Here is a 23,262-nt window from a genome sequence, read left to right on the forward strand (position 1 = left end):
AATAAAGTCTCATGTAATTAGACATTTTGCTGTTTTTTCATTTTATATACATACTGCAGTTACAGTATTTTTTTTTTCCTTTCAGTTTACCGCCACAATTTTCAGAACAAATCAAGAGCTAATCCTGGATGCTGTGCCAAGACACAGTCTCACACACCTTTCCTTGTATATATTTCCTGCTTTAGTGGTATCTTCCATGTATGCCTTGGCCATTGGAATGGTGTAATCCATTTCAGCTAGCCATCAGTTATTGACAAACAAGCTTGTTATTTAGTTCTTTCTTTTGACATCACATACTATATTCCTACACACATCTTCTGCTATCAAGTTGTGGTTTCAAGTCTTGGTAAATGGGGCACATACAGGTATAATACTACTTTATTTATCATGGACGGCCTCTTTTTTTAACCTAGGAGAAAAACACAATAGTTTTTAGATAATCAATTTGCATTATGCAGTCATATCTTACCCTGAGCTCATTTCTTTTTTTAATCTACATCTCACCTTGTAAATAAGTGTTCATTATTTTCTTGTTTACTTTTTCTTTAAAGTGGATATTAATATTCATAGCTATTACAGTACATCATGAATTAAGGTGTAAAATATTCATAGTAAGTGCTCAATGTTTAATTTGTTTTTTGACATTTTCTCATTTTCTTAAATTTTGCACTGTGTTTTAGGCATCAGATCATATTATACCATCCCAGGGCTTTTTGGTTACTTTTGAGCTCACAGAGCATTCTCTGAAATAAGACATGTTTAAATAAATTATAGGGGGTAGGTGAAGTTTTGCATGACTGCAGTCATTTTGGTGTATTACACAAGGTAACTGTTTATTTTTTGTTATTTGAGATTTTCTAGTTTTTGGTGAAGCAGCTGCTCACAGTTAGATTTAGCATTTTGTAGTTCACTCTCCATTCACATGCAACTAAAATAAATAAATGTGACCACTTTTTTCTGTGCAGGGATCCTGGACTTACTCTTTGTGTTAGGCCAGGGCCAAAATAAAATATATGTGTGTCTTTTGATTGAGAGGAGCCATTTGAGGTAGTTTGGGCATGTAGTAAAGATACTTCTTGGGCAACTAATATGTGGTATTACAAGGCGTAGCCCATAGGGAGAAGGTTCAGTGGCTGGCACAGAGCATTCTGGAGAGACCAAACTATCTGGGGATCACTAAGAATTTGGGGACTGTTTCTTATGATAAGACCCACCTTGTCTGTGCAAAACAACATGGTACTGTTGCTATCCTCAAAGAAATAGCAGATGGAAAGTGAAAAACACTTGCATCATCTTATAAGGGGCCAATTACCATAATACCTGCAATTTTTTTTTCTTCTTCTTAATGTACAGTACTTTTATATATCTCTAAGTGCTTCTCCTGACTGAAGCATTTTAATTATATTGCAACATAGTGATAAGTAACTAAGCTCTATTGTGTTAAATTAATGTATATGGTGTGATATTGTATTAAACATATGTCTTTAACTGAATATTTCTGAGTATATGTATTAAGTAGCTCCAAACCCCTTCTTTATTAAAGGTTTTTAATGTCTGCTTTGGCTGCCATGACAACAGCTTCTATCTTCACACTTGATACATGGAGGATGGTTGCACTCGCTATTTATATTTCACTTGTTTACTGTAAATCACAGAATTCTAGCACATGACACAAATAACAACTCTTGAATTTTGGCATGGTGCAATGATCCATCAAATTCAGTTTATGTATTTTAGGCAGCTTCTGATATATCATGCATTTTATCCACATCCTTTATTCTGTGGTATTTATTTCAACTTGAGGTTGTACGCTTAAGCTTCCCAACATCCAAATGCTACTACTAACATTGTAATAAACAGGGCAAATAGGCAGTTTTAATTTAAATCCGCTATTGCAATCATTCTAAGAACACATATTATGCAAATCTGTAAATCTTGGTGCTCTCACTCAGTGATGTGAATCACCATACATACTTATGATTATTTCTGGTTATGTTTTTCTTGTTAAAATAGAAAAATTGTTTGAAGTAATTTGAAGGATGATATTTAGTCATTGATAAGCACATTCCATGTTCTGTTCATCTTGATTTAAATTAATGATAATTAAGCACATGCCACCTTTTGTTCATCTTGATTTAAATTAATGATAATGACTGCAAAAATTATTAAGCAGCAAATGGTCCTTTTTTGCAGCTGTCAATGGAGGGAATTTAGCTGATGGGTCCTTCTGCTAAATGCATTTATTTCCTCCATGTTGTTATTTATAACCATTGGGTTCTCATTTACTTTCTGTTCAGAAATTGTATCTTAGTGAAAAGGGGTGTGGGGAGGAGTTGTATTTTGCAGTCTGTTATCAGCCAGTCTGTGGACCAAATTTGGTATACAAAGTGTGAAGTTTTGTCTCATAGAGCACCCGCAAGGGCATGATAGTCATAGTACCACATGGATTTAAATCCAAAAGTTCTTCCCCAAACTTTGAACTTTCTTATTAATTTCATTAATCATCAAAACCCTAATTTGTAAACCATGCTCATTTTTAGAGCGGAATCTTTGAAATACTATAATTACCTATAAATGGACCACTATTAAGAATATTTTAGTAACCCTCACTATTGTGCTTTAAATTGAATAATTTTGACAAATTTTATCAGGGCTGTGGAGTTGGTAGATAAATCCTTCGACTCTGAATCCTTAGTTTCCGGTACTTCTGACTCCGACTCCCACTTCTCTGTATTTAATATGCTAATGTATTTTCCATGTTGATTGAAGGAAGGCAACATACACGTCATTTAACCACAGAATGACTGGTTAGGATGCTGACTCTGTACCGTATTGGCCAGTTTAAACAAAAGACAAAAAAATGAAAACAATAAGGTTTTATTTATTGTTTTTATCAAGTGGCTATAAAGTAGTAGCATGCATAAAAATCAGGAACGGGAACTTTACCAGTTCAAAAATATAAACCACATTCTTTGGTAGTTCTAAAACAAAAACAAAGCTTAATTACAAGTACATGAACAAAAAACAAAAACAAAAGCTAGAAAACCTAAAACAGTTTATATATTAAATTTGGAATGTAGTTGTAGAGTAGAATAGCTGTTAAATGCAATCCAAAATTAACTCAATGTAGTGTTCTAAGAAACAGAATTGCTTCTGTCAGATTGTCATTCATAGAAGCTCTTAAATCTGATTTGATTATTTTTAGAGCTGAAAATAGTCTTTCAACACTGACTTGGGTGGTTGGCATTGCTGTTCTAGCCACATCACCAATAATCTCTGGATTAACAAGGATGGCTTCTTCTACAGTCAGCTTCGATGAGCGATCATACTTTTCAGCCTCTTTTAATTGTTTAAAAAACTCCTGCTGGAATCTCTTTATTTGGACATTTACTGATCGTTTATCTTTCATGCATAGGTGATGTCGCTTTGCTTTTGAAAGTTCCATTTTGTCCAAGTAGGAATCAAAGTCTAATTCTTCATTTGAAGAGGATGATCCTGAGTTACCAGTGCTTATAGCTTCATCCAGTGGTTATGTTTCAGGTAGTAGTAATTCCTTCATGCCAACTGCTACATCATAGAGTGCCTTTTTTCCATTAGCAATCTGGTCACTGCTCAACAAAATTCGGCTCATTGGATCAACATAAATAGCAGCTAACAAGATTTGATTATCCAGTAAGAGACTCTCTTTTCTTCATTGAATTTATTAGGAGTCGGAGTTGGTACATTTTTGCCGACTCCGACCCTGACTTCAGGTACCCAAAATTGTCTCCAACTCCACAGCCCTGTATTTTATGTAATACTCAAGTTGTCAAGCTCTTAAAAGTGTTTTTGTAAGCTTATTATATGTAATGCTTATTAAAGCCAAATGTGATTTTCCCAATTGTTCCTTATAGCTTCTTTAAACAGCAGATTAATACAGTTGTTGAAAAGTTTTGCTTTCATTTAGTTTTTGAAAAAATGCAGATGAAAGAAATATTTTTGTCCATTTAGTTCACAACTATTTGGTTACATTATAAACTCTTGTAAAAAAAATTGTTCTCGTTCTTAAAATTTTCATCTGTTATGGCTTTTTAGCCTTCTACATATGACATGACATATACTAGCTGTGTTACCCTGATTCCCACAGGAAGTCAGTGGACCTCATTTATAATGACGTTGGTTTATAACTAAGTACTTTTCTGTGTACAATATTTGTAATTTTTTTAAATGGGCTAATATTGTTAGTTCACTTCAGCTGAATACTCTTGAAATTGCTACATAAAGTCCTTGATAGTCTTGGTATGAATGACATTTCAGCAGAATGCCATATTAAAGGAGATCACCAACACCAATGTTCAAAAATATTTCAAAGGTGATTTAAGGTTTATTCAATCAAAGCTGCAAACTGCTAAAAGTCTCAACTCTTCATCGTCATCAAAGCCTAAAATTAGTCCTGCCCCAGTATTTAGTGGTTTTGAGTAAATGTCTACCAAGAAAAAAAACATGTTTACTGTTAGTTTTACTCACTTCAAAGCACCGCCCACTTCTGTACTTATTGCATTCTGAAAAACGGCAAAAAAAATACCTGTAAAATCGTACATCATTTTATTCAGTCATGGCTTGGCTCCATTGGTAATTTGTGGTGATTTTTTTTTTTGTTTTTTAATGTTTGTTTTTATTTCTTCTTTTTATTTTTTTTAACTTCAAAAACTGCTTAATACTGATTGTTAATTTGTATTGTGAAATTAATTACTACCTGCAGGTGGACAGCAGTGTTGACTTTTTCAAAAGCACAGGCTATGCAGTATTAAAAAAGTAGTATAATAAGTTTATCTCATACCATTTCTAAATGCACTTATTTCACCAAGAGGACAACCCCACTCTTCTCATTGCAGTTGATTCACAAACGGGGCAAAACTTCCTGCTATTCAGATATTGTCTGTGGGTCATCAAGATAAAAAATGTAAAACTGGGTCACAGGGCAATAAAGGTTGAGGAACACTGCTCTAGGATAAACACTGTAATCCAGCAAGACAGTGAAATTGTTATCCCAAAGTGGTTGAGGAAAAAATCCATAATGCCTTAGTTTTGTGTACTGGCTATATTAGTCAAAACATCATTCCATTATATTAACCAGCTTATCTAGTTTTAAGTTAATTTATCTGATGAGCAGTAAGCATAATGCAAGAGACAAGCCTAGGGAAAATGATAGCCCATCATAGGACACATGCTCATTTTTGGAACCAAGCTAACTGTATTTTTTGGACAGTGGGAAAGAAACAAAAAACCTACAGGGCACAAATAATTTGATCAAATGGTCAGTTACTTTGACGTAAAGGAGGTCAATGCCTTGCATGTAAACTAAGAACTATCTTACTCTGTGATTCATAAATAGGTCATATCTATATGAATAAAGTTCACCCTGTCCACCATTCACATTTTTACTTTATTCCCCTTGTTACATGTTAAACTGAAATGGTTAAAAACATAGAAGAAGGCAGAATCAATCTACTTTATTAGCCACTTTGTGCATCTCAGCATGGGGCAAGCAAGTGAGCATGCACAACTTAGTAAACAAAACCAGAAAAAGAGATTATAATACCAAACAGTAGAATGAATTGTGCATTTTAAACCTCAGCTCCCAATGTTTAAGCACAACCACTTATTTTAGCATGAAACAGAATAAATTGTGGAGACTTTGTGTTGTGCTACCTGACATTCTAGAGCAGGGGTCCCCAACCCCCAGTCCGCGGCCCACTACCGGTCCGCAGCCGTCTGACAGCCGGGCCGCGAGAGAACTGCCGGCAACGGCGACTCACTCAGACTTTTCAGAACGCTTGGTGGGCGGGGCTTTGCAGCGGTGCAGAGAGAGGAGAGAGACGGAGGTGAGAGACTATTACAACAAAGTATTTTTATGGTCCCGACAGTTTCCCCATATGACATGAGTCTATAGAAATCACGTTACTACGAAGTACATTCAACAGATGCTTTCATTACAACGAAGTGACCTTGAAATGCTTGAACGAATCATCCACAGAGCAGTTAGATCTGCGGTCGCAGCTCAGAAACATTGTAAAAAAATCTCTTTCTTCGAACTTTCCTCGTACTGTTTTTTTTTTTTTTTTGCTGTTTTTGTTGTCTGTGGTTTTCATTGATTCCTTTTGCTTATTGCTTGTCAAAATTTGAAAAACATCCATTGGAATTTAACTCCGATAGAAACGGCAGACACGAAAAAAAGATTGCAGTGTTAATGTTTGTGATGTGCAATCTGTTGGATTAGCAAATGTAAAGCATTTGTTTTTGTTATATGCAAAAAAAGAAGAAAAATCTCAGATTGCAAACGTATGCGAACTGCTTAATAACTTTAATAATAATAGAAATGTTATGTAAATTGTGTATAAAACTTCTCCCATGCCCGAGTTTTTGCCTCTGCAACAGCTGATGCCGCCACACACTTGGCCTGCCGGTACCCCTCAGCTGCCTCTGGAGTCCCACTGGTCAACCAGACCCGATAGGACTCTTTCTTCAGCTTGACGGCCTCTCGAACCTTAGGTTTCCACCACCGGGTTCGTGGATTGCCACCACGAGAGGCATCGACAACCTTGCGGCCACAGCTCCATTCTGCTGCTTTGACAATGGAGGCTCGGAACATGGCCCATTCAGATTCAATGTTCTTCGTCTCCCTCGGAATGAGGTTGAAGTTCTGCCGGAGGTGGCAGTTAAAGATCTTTCTGACTGGTTCCTCCGCCAGACGTTCCCAGCTGACCCTCATTATTCATTTGGATCTGTCTGGTCTGCCCGGCAGCCTCGCCCGCCATCTAATCCAACTTACCACCAGGTGGTGATCAGTTGACAGCTTAGCCCCTGTCTTCACCCGAGTGTCCAAGACATAAGGTCACAGATCTGATGACACGATTACAAAGTCGATCATCAAGCTGCGACCTTGGGCATCCTGGTGCCAAGTGTACTTATGGACACCCTTATGCTCGAACATGATGTTCGTTATGGACAATCCATGGCCAGCACAGAAGTCCAACAACTGAACACCACTCGAGTTTAGATCAGGGAGGCCGTTCCTCCCAATCACACCTCTCCAGGTTTCACTGTCATTGCCGACGTGAGCGTTTAAGTCTCCCAGTAGGACGATAGAGTCCCCAGGACCTGTGCCTTGCAGCGCCTCTTCCAGGGACTCCAAGAAGGCGGGGTACTCTGAACTGCTGTTCGGCGCATAAGCGCAAACAACAGTCAGAGTCCTTCCCCCAACTCGAAGGCATAGGGAAACAACCCTCTCGTACAACGGGGAGAACCCCAACATACAGGCCTCGAGCCGGGGGGCAATAAGCAAGCCCACCCCTGCCCAACACCTCTCACTCACAGCAACTCCAGAGTGGAACAAAGTCCAACCTCTCTCAAGAGGAATGGTTCAAGAGCCCAGACCATGCGTAGAGGTGAGCCCGACTATATCTAGCCGGTACCTCTCAACCTCTCGCACCAGTTCAGGCTCCTTCCCCACAAGAGAGGTAACATTCCATGTCCCAAAAGCCAGTTTTGGCAACCAAGGGTCGGAACGCCAGAGTTCCCACCTTCGGCTACCACCCATATCACATTGCACCCGACCCCTATGGCCTCTCTTGCAGGTGGTGGGCCCACAAGAGAGCGGAACCACGTTGCTCCTTCGGGCTGAGCCCGGCTGGGCCCCGTGGTCGAAGGTCCAGCCAGCAGGCGCTCGCCAGTGTGCCCCTCCCCCAGGCCTGGCTCCAGGGTGGGGCCCCGGGTACCCTTTCCCGGGTAAGGGAAACGCTGATCCTTGATTTAACTTCATATGGGGTCTCAGGATTGAGTTAGTCTGGATCTTCACTGTAGCTCCCGACAACATAGCTCCGAGGATCACTAGACTGCGCAAGCCCTTCTGCCATGGCAAGGCCTCGATCCTTTTCTTTTCGATATTTTTCTTTATATTTTTAGTTTTCCTTTGCTTTCATTGTAATTATTTTAAATACAGAAAATGGTTTTATCTATTATGTTTCTTTTATACAGTATGTTTAATCTGCAGAATACCACTGTAATGCTCTGGTTTTGGAAAATAAAAATTTTATTCTTGGCCACCACAACAGATTGCATGGTGTAAATAATATATATATAAAAAATATAATTTTTGGGTGGAGTATTCCTTTAAAGACGTTAATCTTGCTGCTTCCATTTAATCATAGTAAAATGTTAACAGTCAAAAGTTTTTGTTTTGTGTCTCCCCTAATATATAGGTAAAATTCTGTTACAACGAACTGCCAGGGACCTAAAAAATATTTCATTGTAATGAAAATTTCGTTGTAATGAGATTCTGTATTTGTTGCTATAGTGCTTTCTTTAATTTGTGTCCAGGCATTTGCAATCTTTTCAATAGCTTCTTTGGCATTAATTTTAATTTCCTACTGTCTACAAGTTATGCTGATGAGAATTTTTCTCAGCATTTTCTTGCGATAATACACTTTCAGGGTGCGAATGATGCCCAAATCCAGTGGCTGAAGCACTGCCGTGCAATTGGGTGGGAGGAATTCAATTCGAACATTATCTAAATGTAGAAGCATGCTGTGGGCAGCACAGTTATCAATCATAAGCCGAATCATCCTTTTCTTCTTCATATTGTGAGGTTTCTAACTCTTTTGGGATCCACCCCACTCCCCACCCAATGGGGCAACACACCGAAGTGCGTCTCGAAGCGCAATTGCCACGTCTGTGGAAGATTGTTTGTCTGTTACCGGGGCAGTGCAACAGCAGGCTCACAGTGGTGCAGTGAGGCGCCACAGAAGCGAATCCTAAAAGATCGGGGTCACGCTATAAGTCCCTGTCTTGCACCCCAAAACACGAGGCTTAGTCTCAGTACTTTAGCAAAACCAGCTTTATTCAACTTGAAACAGGAACAGCACAGTTATTTATTGTAGCGTGATCTGCCACTCTCCTATACTCAGACACAGCAGTCAGGCAGGGTCGTGGCCAGGTTAGTGGCCAAGTAATACTGTTACCTGCATTTAGAATGTACCTTGCATCACCCATCAATATCTTTTCTGTTTGATTTGGTAAAGAGCTGCAGCAGAGCTGTGAGCCTGCTGTTGCCCTGGCAATGGATAAACAGTCTTCCACAGACACGGTGATCGCACTTCAGGACGCTCTTCAGTGTGTTGTCCAGTTGTGGAAGGTCCCAAGAGAGTTTAGAAACCTCACATTTTCTTGAATGAGTGCCGCATTAATAGGAATGTTTTTTGAACAAACATCACTGAACCACATAAAAATGGCTTTTTCGGTGTCTTCAAATGCAGCAGTTCGCATACATTTGTAACCCGAGATTTTTCTTCTTTTATTGCTCGGTCTTTCAAGAAAGTTAACAGTGTCTATAGCAAAATTTCAAATTCACTGGCAACGTCTTTTTTTCTTTTTGCCACAATCTAGAGCTGCAAAATTTTAACGTTTTTTTCTTTTTTCGAATATGAACTGTTATCGTTTTTTCATGTCTACTGATTTTATAGGAGGGTTACAATGAGTTAAATTCCAATGGATGTTTTCAAATGTTGACGAGCAATAAGCAGAAGGTATCAATGAAAACCACCGTAAACAAAAACAGCAAAAAAAACCAAACAAAAACAAAACCAGTATGAGGAAAGTTCGAAGAAAAAAAATTACAGTGTTTTTATTTGGGGATTGTTGTGCACAACTGAACTGCGACTGCAGAACTTACTGCTCTGTGGATGATTCATTCAGGCATTTCAAGGTCTTTTGGGCACTTTGTTGTAATGAAAGTATCTGCTGAATGTATTTCGTAGTAACGAGATTTCTATAGACTTGTGTTATATGGGGAAACTGTCGAGACCATAAAAATACTTCATTGTAATGAAAATTTCGTTGTAAAGATATTCATTGTAATGGAATTTTACCTGTAATTATGATTCTGCAGCTGTGTAATGTTTGTCTCGGTCTGCGTAGTGCATGCATTTTTTTATGGCTTTGTTGGATTTCTCAGGATATCCCAATTTCCTCTCTGGTTTTCCAAAACATTTAGATTAACTTGAAACTCCACATTTTAATTTTAATTTTCAGTACAAACTAGTGGTCTATTTAAGGTTAGTGCCAACTCACTGTGATAAAGTGGGGTTGAAAAATTGCTCACTATAACTTTATAAGAAATTCATACAAAACATAAATAAAAATTAAATGTTTTCTTCTTACATTTGACAAAATATTTTCCTTAATGTTTTAATAACAAGAGGAATATACCAATCAATACCTTTGGTAGTAATACTATAGCCTAAGGAATGAGGAATCTTTCCATTAGGTGGCAGGAGGATATAAAACAGCAATGTGGACCTGTTCAGCAGTGTGGTGACCTGTGATGCAAAATAAATAAATTAATTTCAAGAATGCAGATGGCAACTTGCAATGTGCTGGGTGTGAGTGGAATAAATCACTGAGTCATATTACTGTTGGTGTGATAATATGGGTAGTTGGAAGTGATGCTTGCATTTCAGAGTGTGAAGCCATAATTAATTCAGTCTGACTGACATGCCCAAAAGGGCAGAACTGCACCCTTTATATTCTTTATATTCTTGTACTGCACTACTGTAATATCCCCCGGCTTGCTGTGACAATTAGCCATGCATATTCAGAGAGGAAAAGTCCCAAGGCTGAGACTTAAGCTTGAAGGATGCTACTTCACACAGTGAGGTTTCTATAGCAGCAGAGCCACAAACCACTTTGCCGCTTCAGCGTCGATATTTCTTTATCATCCTCCCCTCTCTTCTACTGCTGCATTTTCCCCAGTGGAAGGCAGACTAGCAAATCGCTGGCAGAACTGGGTCAAGGAAAGCAATGCGCGTGCTCTTGACAGAAGAGGAAAAAAAGAGTGGGAGAGTCTGGCAGAGAAAGCTGTGCTGAATTCTGCATGCAGAGGGATACAGAGACTGGTAGAGTGATGTTTGCAGCATCATTGAATTGAGGACGCAAGACTCTAGAGAGGATCTGAAAAATTATCTCCGCCAACATAACGCAGCAAAACATCTCGGTCGTAGGGCTTGAATGTAGCCTCGTCTGTCCTACTGGTGACTTGTTTTTTTTTTTTTATTAGTGCTTTGTTTTAGCAGTTAAGTTTTTTTCTGAAAATCTTTTGGTTCTGTGCTAGTCTCTGCATCCTTCTCCATCACCTTTATATCAAGTTTGCATGTGTATATATAGTGCGGTGGGGGTAGGGAGGCATACAGTCTCAAGAGCAGCAGGATCAGAAGGATATGTGGGTACAACCTGAGGCAGCCGGCGGTGATCCAGAAGGTGCTTGAGTATGCGGCTTGTGATCTGTGAACTGAGCACAGCTCTGGAATGGGCTGCACGACCAGTGTCGTTCTCTTCGAAGGGCTTCGTACCGTCCTCGAGCGCAATTGTGGATATATCTGCAAGAGTCAACCAGATCAGAATGCACTGGAGCAAGCAACACAGCTTCTGAGCAGGGGAGACTCCGGGACATGGGTGCACTCGGCCCTGGTAAATATTAACAGATGAGTTTTACCTGTTCATACATGGTCTTCTCTCCCTCTCCAGGCTTTGTAAGAAACTGGTATTACATGAGAGAGGAAAAGTGGGGGAGGAAAGCCTCTATTAGAGCAATCAATTTTAGTCAATTATGCAGACTCTCTAAAGCATATGGATAAATGTATAGTGTTCCTAAATAGCACTTTTTGCAATAAGCATGTGCTCTTTTAGTGGATGCTTTTTCCTCCCCCTCTCTGGAAAGGTGGAGTTTCTTTGAAGCATTGTTGTTTTAGATATGGCATTGCTACTCCTTTCAGTTGTAAGCAGGCATTGTACATTTTTAAGACTCTTTGTTGCTATATAAAATAAACTGATTGAGCTATGCTCCACCAGGTTTTAAAGTACATTATGTCAGGATCTGTGCAAATCATGGTTTTATTTTAAACACTTTGCTCATTGTGAACAATCCATTCAAACCTATCAGCTACATTGCAGAGTGAAAAACAGACTTTTACATGTTGCTTTGGCTCTCAGTAAACTGAAGGCAAAAATCCAATGGAGACACGGTGACCATTATATCCATGTTCTTGCTTTTCAGATTTGTGGTTTGTAAGTTCATGTGCTGTCTGTGGTAAGTGTCAGTCTGCTGTAAGAGCAAGTGGTCACAGTTGGACTTCCCAAAGAAAGTCAGTTTTTTAATTTTGTGTGACAGATTTACAGCCTTCAATATGTTTTGTGATATGTGCCTTTTTGGTGGGGTTTGAAAAGATGCAGTTAGTGCCAGTGGTGTCAAACAGGCCATCTGTCCTTCCATTCATATTTAAACCAGTGCATCAAGTCCAAGGTCACAGGGAGTTGTTGGTGCCTATCTCTGAATAAAAGGTGGGAAACAACCCTGGATTAAGAGGTGCCAGTCCATGACAGGGTACACTGATACTCATATTCAAATAGGGTCCATTTACAGACATTCGCTGACCCACACATGACAGTTGACAGACTGGTATTTGAACCCAAGACACACATGCTCTGAGGCTGTAGTGTAAAAACTGTGCTCCATCTGGAGAGAGTTCCTGTCTTGCATGTGATGTTACCTGTGTAGCTCCTGCCATCTACAAGCATGAATTTGATCTGGCAGATTTAGAAATGGATAAATGAAAGAGATAAAATACTTTACATGGAATGAATGTGCATGTGTCTCTTTTAAATGTATGCAGTACCTCAGCATATATACTCTTATTTCAACCCTGGTGGGAATGACTTTAATGCTTTTGAGACTGTTTGTAGAGCTTAAGTTAGGATTTTTAGCTCCACAGGCTTTATTTTTAAAATTTGTAGTTGTGAATGTTTATAAATGCAAAGCAGTTTGTACTTTTGGTCTGTGGATCTAAGTCTGCAGTTTTAATTTTGGTGCTGTTCAGACAAACTTGCAGCACAGTTTGTCTTTGCTAGGTTTCAATTTCAGCAGTATTTTCTGTGCAGGTGCGTTTGCTCATGTAATGATTCTGGGGATCTGTCTTCACCCTTGGTGGCACAGAGTATCGCCGAGTGCTTTTGGGAGAAATGATTCATGCTGGGTTGAAGGATGGTATGACCTTCCTGTAGCACACAGGTGTATTATGATGATGATACAGCTTATCATTACTCACAGTTTACACTTTTTTCATGTTAAAAGAAAGTAAGGATTAATAATGACAACTACCGGTATATCATTTAAAAGAACACACAAGATCTGTCATGAGCAAATTGTATATAACATAGTCAATTAAGAGTACTGGGGGGGCGGGATTGGATTCATGTGGAGAATGTCTAGTTTTATGATAAACAAGTATTCTTTCATCTTGATTTAGTCTTGCTCTTGCTTAAGGTTCAGTATATTAACACAAATTACTCAATCTTTTGTCTTCTATAAATTTGGGTTAGGCTACAGGTAGATATATGGGAGTGTACAAAAAACGAATTTATGAGTGATCTACACTGTTTGACATTGACAGTTTTATTTCCACACATACATTCACTGGCTACTTTGTTAGGTACACCTTGCTATTACCGGGTTGACCCTTTTGCCGTAATTCTTTGTGGTATATATTCAGCGAGTTGCTGGAAACATTCCTCAGGAATTTTGGTCCATATTGAAATGATTGCATCATGCAGTTGCTGCAGATTTATCAGCTGCACATTCATGGTGCAAATCACCTGTTCCACCCCATCCCAATGGTGCGCTATTGGATTGAGATGTGGTGACTGTGGAGGCCATTTGAGTACAGAGAACTCACTGTCAAATTTAAGAAACTAGTTTGAGATGATTTGAACTGACAAGGCTTATTATCATACTAGAAGTAGCCATCAGAAGATGGGTACTGTGCGATCATAAAGGGATGGACCTGGTCAACAACAATACTCAGGTAGTCTGTGGCATTTAAATGAGTGTGTCAAGAAAATATCCCCCACACCATTACACCACCACCACCAGCCTGAACTGTGGCATTTATAATATATACATATATACATTTGGCTCTCAGATGAATATGCCATTACCATTCATTTTATACACAAGCTTAAGAACATTAGTGGTACAGTTGTCTGTTAGCACTCGACCAGCCACACATATGTTACAATGGCTGTGCAGCTATCCTTTTTTTTTTTTTTTTTTTTTTTTTTTTTAATTAACAAAAAATTCCACTATGTATCAATGGGCTGCCATAGGTGGCCAGGGGGGCACACCCCTAGTATGTGTGTGTCAATATACGTTTATATATATATATATATATATATATATATATATATATATATATATATATATATATATATATATGTGTGTGTGTGTGTGTGTGTGTGTGTGTGTGTGTGTGTGTGTGTATATATATATGTATATATGTGTATACATATATATGTATGTATATATATATAATATATATGTATATATGTGTATATATATATATATATATATATGTATATATGTGTATATATATATATATATATGTATATATGTGTATATATATATATATATATATGTATATATGTGTATATATATATATATGTATATATGTGTATATATATATATATATATATATATATATATATATATATATATATATATATATATATATATATATATATACATACAGGTATGTATATATATATATGTATATGTCTTCCATAATGTTTGGGACAAAGATTAACCCCTCTGCTCCATAGTTTAAAATTACAAATTAAACAATTCAGAGGTGATTAGTAGTACATGGTTGTTTAAAGAGGTGATTAAAGTGCTAATTGCAGACCTTAATTTAAGGGTATATTTGTATATGTTTCAGTCACACCATGTAGGAATTACAACACTTTTTATACATGGTCCCCCATTTCAGGGCACCATAATGCTTGGGACTTAGCAATGGTAGGTATATTAATGCAGACATATTTAGTTCTTTGTTGTATATCCCTTGTATGCAATGACTGCTTGAAGTCTGTGATTCATAGACATTCTCAGAGTATCTTCTCTGGTGATGCTGTGCCATAAACATCTGCATTTATCTTCTGTGTGTATGTGTATATACAGCATATTTTCGTGTTTGTATTTATAATTTAAAATACACTACTGTTCAAAAGTTTTAGAAGACCTCAGTTTTTTCAGTTTTTCTTCAAATTCAATCACTTGAAATGCAATGAATGACCTAAGAATATTATAATATTCTTATTATATAAAATGTAATTTCAGGATATTACAAATGGGCCTTCTTCAGGGAACTGGGAACAACTAATAGGTTACAATGTTCAGATGTTCAGTAGCAATTAAAATAAATTAAGCCTTGCAAGTTGAAGCAAATAATTTGCACAGGTGTCCCAATTTCTGTTAATTACTTAAAAACTCTCTGTCTGTCTTAAAACAGAGTTGGAACTACTTGACTCATATTACACTGTAGAAAGTTATAAATTCCAGTGATAATGGCAAGAAAACAGTAATTAACAAATGAAATGAAACAGAATATTATTACCCTTAGAAGTGTAGGAATTTCATTTAGAGAAAATGCAAAAACAATAAAAGTGTCATTGAGTATGGTGTCCTACACAATCCAAAGGCAATTGGAAATTTGAAGAAACTTTGATAGGAAGAGATCTGGCAGACCAAAGTCACAACCCAATCAGAAGACAAGTTTAAGTTTCCATAGGTCATCAGCTTGTCTGGTAGGCACCTCCCAGCACAACAGCTTCAAGCACAGCTTAATAGTCATTGAAAAAAGCAATTCTCAGTTTCTGCTGTGAAGAGCAGACTTTGGGCCACAGGTTTGACAGGGCAAGTGGCAGTAACAAAGCCGTTCATTAAAGGACAAAATGGGCCCCTGAAATACCACCCGTGGACTATTCATTAAACTCATTTTTAGTTTCCTGTTATTACTGTGTTCTTTAATGGAAGGCAAATCTAAAGAACATTCATAATAGATTACTTGGAAACTAATTTTCAAAGTAAAATATAGATTTATATCCCATTCAAGGATGGTTCCTTTCTTGTAACTTCAGCAATTCTTAATCTGAGACAAATTAGCCTCTGATTAAGAGACTGGTTTCACTTAAAACCTATACTCACTGTGGGTCCTTGATTGTCTGATTCGTGCAGGTAAGCTATATGGCAGTGTACATTATTAATTGTTAATCCATTCATTTTGTAGCTCACATAGGGCCTATCCTGGTAGCATGGAGCTGGTGCCCAGTCCAGGGCTAGATCCCATCACTGGGATCACATAAATATTGAAAGTTTTTTCTAATATAGCGCGGGGTTATAAGATTGGAGCCTATTATGGCAGCAACTGTTACAAAGTAGAACCACACCCAGGACAGGGTGCTAGCCCATTGTTAGCCCCACTTATTATACACAGCTAATCCATAATAGCCAGTCAACTTAACATGTTTGTTTTAGAGGTGTAGGAGGAAAACTGAAGTACCCCGAGAAAACCTATGTATACATGGGAAGAAAATTCACCCACACAAAGAATCAGACACATGAATTGAATTTGGAATGATGGAGCTGTGAGCCAGAAGCCCAAACCACTTCACCACTGGACATCCCATCAGCTAATATATGCAGAGTAAAAATATTGCACCAAATTACATGTTTTATTTGGTTTCGCCATGTAAAATCGTTTCTTAGCATCACTATATAGTCTGTAACCTTTCTTTTCAGATATGGCCTGTCTAGACTCATCATTATGACAATGCATTATAAACAAACCAACCCATACCCTTGTTTACATGCTAGTATAATGATTGTCGATTGTCATAAGAAAGTTTAGGCTGGGAGCATCTATATCAAATTAAGGGAATGTGAAGATGAACAGTAAACAGGATCATTGACTAGCAGGTTTATATATAGAAAATCAAATTATGTTTAGATGAAATATGCAGCCATGTACTACTAAACAGCCCCCATTCATTCCGCATCTGCTGTAGTCAAGTATCTGCAGTCAGCTGACAAAGCATTACTTTAGTGACCGCAGAATTCACCACAAAGTGTTTTTCCAGCAGCAGTAGTCTGATATTCAGGCAGTAAAGTTCAGGAGAAGTTGCAAGTCTGTCAGACACTCAGTATTATTTGTCATTTTAGCTGTGGTTCAGCATTCAGCTTTATCTTTTGCTCTACCCTCAACTGGCAAAGCTTTACAACTCAGTGCTTTTATTCTCAGCTGGTGTCTAAATGCTCTACAGTACTTCGGTATTCAACTCACATGGTCAAATTTAAACCTGTTTAATTTGCTGCCACCATTTAATCTTTGATTCAGGAAGCATGTGTTTTAAAGTGATATGCAGAGCGCTGCAGAATAAGCAGTAGACCTCGTGCTCTACTGTCATGTGGCTTCAATAACCTTTGAAACATAAAAGTAGGATTTGTTAGAACTTGATTAGAAATCTATTCAGTATGCAGATCTGTGTGCACAGGAATTATCAATAAAATATAATTGCAAAAGCTAATGAATAGTAAAGAAATTTTTTTAGATTTGCCACTCATGTACTGCAGATTTAAATTTTATCATTGTATGTGTTACAGTGCCCCTGTAATGAGTTAAGTTTTACATTTTAGGTGTTTTAGGAGATCTAATTTGCATATTAGGACATTTTGCAATATTTGTAACATTATCTTTTATTGTTGCTGTGGTCTGCCATTTATAATAAATATATATAAATCATACAAATAGATATCAAGATTATTTTCCAGGCTGACTATTGAAGAAAGTCACAGTTCCCATGCTACTGATGCCATTTTATTGTATATCTACTTGTTTTCAACCTCCCATCCAATATCTAATTAACCTAAATTAATTTCAGGGTCAAAAGGAGCAGGTGCCTGCCACTCCAGCCAAGCAGGATGTTGCTCTGGACAGGGTGCCAGACTGTTGCAGGGCACACGCATGCAGTCACTTACAAGGGGCCAGTGTTGTTTGTTGTTTTTGTAATTAATATGTTTTATTGGGGGCAGCATGACCATTAGTGTTGCTTCCTCACAGATCCAACATCCCATGTTTAATATTTAGTTCAGATGCTACACGTGAGCAGTTTGCAAATTCCCTGTATCTTTCTTCCCACATTATAAGGATACAAGTGTTCACTGACAATTCCAGATTGTCCAGTGTGATTGTAGATGCATCTATGAGTGGGCACTATTCAGGACTGGTTCTTGACTTTCACATGTTGCTACTAGGATAGCCTCTGGCCATTGTGTTTCCAATTTGGATTAAGTAAGTTTGAGAATGCTACAGTACATTATTATGTCCAGTGTTGGTTCCTGGCTCCCTGAGGTTGTGCCTGAACTAAGAAGATTTGAAAACACAGTATTGTTGTCTATCTAAAGCCATTATGAATAACAAATATTTTGTATGTCAGTGAAGACATCAATTAAAGGAACAAAGTTCCTGGAATTCAATTTGGAACTCATTCTGTACATTTCACTTTTCAGGAGAAATATAATTGGACTTGCTATTATGAATCAGAGTATGTGATCAATGTAGCTTGAATCTCTAACTCCAAACATTGAGTTTTCCAGTATGTTATATAATGGCATTGGAGTATTTAGTCCATTCATGGGATGACATACTTTTTTTTAGATAGCTGTGACTTTATCTGTATTCAGCTTATGAGAGGTGACTTTTTACTTTCTCGTATATTAAGTACATAATGAACCTCGACATTTTAGACCTCCCTGTCTTTCCATATACTTTGTATATGAGAAAGTATTGGAATCTTCTAAAAATTCCATTTCGAGATTTTGATGTATTTAAACATTTTACACCTCCAAGAGTCTGATAATACCATTTTTGGAATTATGTCTGTGTGTCTGTGTGTATGTAAACGTGATAACTTGAGTATGCCTTCACTTAGGTCAATCAAGTTTTATACACAAGTTTTAGATACAAAACATAGATTTCTGTCAACTTTTGGAGTATTTCCGTTAACCAGAAGTGGTACTTTTATCTTTTATTCATGCAGCTGCAGAGCTTTACTTTTATAATAATTGTTCAATATATTATTAATTTGATTTTATTTGTTGTTGATGGTTCTTTAATGTACATAATATAAAAATCATTGTCTTGTGGTTTACTTCTCAAATATCTATCCCCATATCTGAGAGACCACTCCAGACTTTTTTTTTTTTTAATAATGTGACAGAATGCTTGATTTCTGTGTCCTTATATTGGTAAAAGAAATAAATAAAATTATCCTTGTAAAGCTGTTACTTTATACGTATGTACCCCCTGACGGCATGGGGAAAAGTACTAGAAGGGCTAACAAAAGGTTGTATTCATGTTAGTGTGAGAAGACAGGGGCCGCTAATTGGCAGCAGTAGAGCAATAGAACATTTTTTTATATGGTATGTCATTTCATTTTATGAGTGGTTATTGAACTCTTCATTTGTTGTGATTGTCTTCCCCATGGAAAAATGAATTGTCATTTCATAAAATTAATTAAAATAAATCTATTAATAAAACATAATAATAAAAAACCTTCTTGTGTTGGTTTTGTATTTTTACTTTTCTATGTTGTTGTGAATATACTGCACATACTATACATTTGTTAAAACATAACAAATAAGAGAAAACCAATTTGTGTGACATGACCAATTCGTTAGCTGACTAACTGGTTGTTTGTCAGTTTTTGTTGATTTCTGTTCTTAATGTAAGAAGTAGAAGTTTATGTTAATTTTCTGTTCACATCAGTATAGTAAAAAGCATTAAAGCTTTGCTTTATGCAGCTTATCATTTTGGCTTTTTAATCGGCTCCTTTTATATCCCATTGCTGACATTTCCTTCCTTGAGGAAATGAACTTGCACTTGATGTATTTCAGAAGAGGCCCCACCAGCCTAAACTTTACTGTTAATTAGTCCAGAGCTTCCCCAGGAATGATAAAAGAGTGGGAATAGGATTTAGGAAAAAGTTACATGGGCTAATAGTGGGATGGAGGTGAAGTGGTGATAGAGCTTCTTACAGATTTTTTTTAATAAACTAGAATCTGATGAATACGAACTTTTGAATTTTTTTAAAAATATTTAAATATTAAATTTTTTCAAACCTGAGAGTATGTAAAGTGCTGGACTTGTTGTTAGAGGTAATCTACTCCTAGAAACCTAAGCAGCTTTTGGGGAGATACAAGTGTTCATGCAATAGACAAATACAAACATATTGCCACAGCACAATTAGGGATGACTGCCCACTTGATCCTTGTGACATTTTATTTGCAAGATAATTCCCATGACTAAAATAAAAGTTAGAATTTTAATTCAAGTATTTTGTTTGCCTTGTTGCCTTCTACACTTTTAATCATCTAAGTCTGTGAGAAGATTAGATAGGAGTGTCTGAATACATGTTTCACTTGGCATGGACTAAAACATAAAGTCCTTCATTTTTCTTAAAACTGTCTTGTGTTACAAGTAAACTAAATGTTCATTGCCACAGCTGATGAAGAAGAACCTGAAGACACTGCTTGTCTATACAATTGATTTATTGAAGGGCCTCCTGTTTTTATAATGGCATCTTTAATCAAACAATGACTAAATACTTTTTTATTATGTGTAGGATCATTGTTGCTTGATGTTTTTCTTCCCTCACATGTCTTTATGCTGTATTGAAATAAATCACTGGTGAAATGTGCTTACTCTGTTAGCTGACATAGCAATAAATACTTGACATAGCCAATTAACAAACTTGAGTCTGCCTATGGGATTTACTTAGTAATAATAAGACAATATGTCTAAAGGTTAAATGTATGATTTGGTTGTTTGCTTTAGAGTTCTGAAAGTGCCATAAAGGCACATTCATTGGTAAGAGTTTACCCATTTGTCCACCCATTGTTTTTCACTAGATACACAAAGTTGAATTTCAGGCTTGTGAGGAGCTGGACCCTTTTCCCTTAGCCTTGAACATTAAGCAACAAACTACTCTAGGTGGGATGACTGCAGTTCATTACAGTAGAAGTTCTGGAGCCAGTTTAAATTCAGACATCAACCTTGCATGCACATTTGTGTGGTGATATACGCAGAAAAAGAGCAGATCAAATGGACACAGAGACAACATTCAGACCTCAAATGAAGTGTCAATGAGCTGAAATTTGAACACTGTCTACTGTGAGACAAAGAAAGCTTATGTATGTTTGAATTTTATTACAAAAATTAGTATTCTTTAATGAACAAACAATATAATTTTGTAAAGAATACAGTAGTAACTAATGGTTAAAAGACAAATAAATATGATTTAGAAGGCAGGTTGAACGTTTTATACAGACAGTAAACATTGTTTACAGCTCGAGGTGACACTGCTTTCTTTGTACGTTTTATTCTTATTTTTGGTTAAAATAATTCTGAACTAGTGCACGTAAGATTTCCGTTGTCTAAGCGGTATATAGCAAGTGAAGCAACTAACTTACCTGTGTCTGAATGTTTTTCTGAGATTTTAAACCTTTTGGTTACTTTTGTTATCTTTCATAAATTACTGTAAAATATTAACTTTTTAATACTGGCAGACTGCTTTAAAAACTAAACAAACTACTGTTTTCACATTTGTGCTTTAATCATGGATGTTAATAGAGAGCCTTAGTATAATTTGGTTAAATTTACTGTTAGTGGGTATAGATTTATGTAAGTAAGTAATGATCTCATTATATTAAAATGGAAGGAACACTCATGTGTAGCCTCTAGCATGTGCAATTAATGTGTCTCTAGTTTTCCTTCTGGCACACAGCCTCATTGGTATGCAGTTTTCACAATGGTGGGGTAACTGCCTACTTTACATAATGCCACTTTCTAAGTCCTTGAAGTTCAGTATAAAAGATAGCATGAGATTTAAGAACTACTTAACTATCATGATGCTGTCTTAAGATAGAATGTGTTTAGACATTGGTTCCTACATGAATGATTGAACATTTTTTGATCACGGGTCACTGCTCAGTTAAACCTTTCATGTTAGCACTTTTCTGATGATTTGAGAAGAAGCAAGGGCAGAAAATACAATGCCTAAAGTCTTTGAACTCTGGGGGGAAAAAAGGCCTTAATAAACTCTGGTGTAACATCATTCTATTTTTAAAACCTGCTTAATCCAATTGTACTATTATACAGTCAAGTTCATAAGTATTTGGACAGTGACACAATTTTCATAATTTTGGCTATGTACACCACCACAGTGGATTTGAAATAAAGCAATCATTATGTGTTTGAAGTGTAAATTTTCAGCTTTAATTTAAGGGGTTTACCAAAAATATCTTATGAGCCATTTAGGAATGACAGACATTTTTATATATGGTTGCTCTTATTTTCAGGGACTCAAGGGTATTTAGACAAACATAACCATAAATATAATGATCATTTTCAATATTTGATTGAAAATCCTTTACAGTCAATGACGGCCAAGTGCTGGTTTTCCACCCTAGTGTTACTTTGCCAGGCCTTTAACTTTCTGTCATCACTTTTGTCTTCAGCAAGTGAAATGTATTGGATTGTGGTCAGTTGATTGCTTTGGCCTTTGAGGAATCTTCCACAACCTTGCATTGAAAAGCACTTGGTTTGCTTTTGCAGTATGTTTTTGTTCATTGTCCGTCTGTATTGTGAAGCTTTTTGTCTTTTTCAATTTTGCAGCAATTGGCTGAATCTGAGCAGTTAGTATAGCCCTATAAACTTCTGAATTCATCCTGCTTGTATTAACAACATTATTTCAGACTAGAACATGGTACTAGGCAAGAATGCCCCCTCTCACCACTGCTATTTGCAATCGCCATTGAGCCATTGTCTCTCACTTTCGAAAAGCATCTGAGATAAAGGGAATTATCAGAAAAGGACTTGAACAGAAAATATCATTATATGCAGATGGAATGATTCTGTATCTATCAGATCCACAAAATTCTGTGCCTGCTGTCCTAACAGCACTGGCTAAATTTCAAGATATCTGGACTCAAAATTAATTTGAATAAATGTGTGTTTTTCCAGTGAACTCTCTAGCACATAGCATTAGATTGGACACCTTCTCTTGTATCATCATAGATCAGTTTAAATACCTAGGGTTAAACATAACAAGTAAATATAAAGTTATTTTTCAACATAACTTTGCTGTCTACAGGGAAAACCTTAACCAAGTAGATGGTCCATCCTCCATCTCACTTTAGCAGGGAGAATTAACACTGTCAAGCTTCTTTTTCTATTTCAAATCATCCCCATATATATTAACAAATCTTTTTTTAAGAAATTAGATTCAATCATAACCTCATTTATGTGGATTTCAAAACATCCACACATTCAAAGTGTGATC

General features: G+C 36.9%; 1 protein-coding gene across 10 annotated transcripts in view; it reads left to right on the forward strand.

The window, feature by feature from the left end:
• Positions 1 to 23,262, forward strand: part of dock9b (dedicator of cytokinesis 9b) — a 441,285-nt gene that overhangs the window by 111,750 nt on the left and 306,273 nt on the right. For 2 of the 10 annotated variants that reach the window (XM_051926268.1, XM_051926272.1), the window contains exon 1: positions 10,917 to 11,502. The exons of 4 other annotated variants lie outside the window; for them this stretch is intronic. In XM_051926268.1, coding sequence (XP_051782228.1) covers positions 11,341 to 11,502 — 162 coding nt within the window. In that variant the 5' untranslated portion in view covers positions 10,917 to 11,340. Of the gene's footprint in view, positions 1 to 10,916; positions 11,503 to 23,262 lie in introns of those variants that run through there. 4 more of the 10 variants (XM_051926264.1, XM_051926274.1, XM_051926265.1 and 1 more) reach the window with 2 other exon arrangements.

The sequence above is a fragment of the Erpetoichthys calabaricus genome, chromosome 4 (assembly GCF_900747795.2).
Source record: "Erpetoichthys calabaricus chromosome 4, fErpCal1.3, whole genome shotgun sequence".
NCBI lineage: Eukaryota > Metazoa > Chordata > Cladistia > Polypteriformes > Polypteridae > Erpetoichthys > Erpetoichthys calabaricus.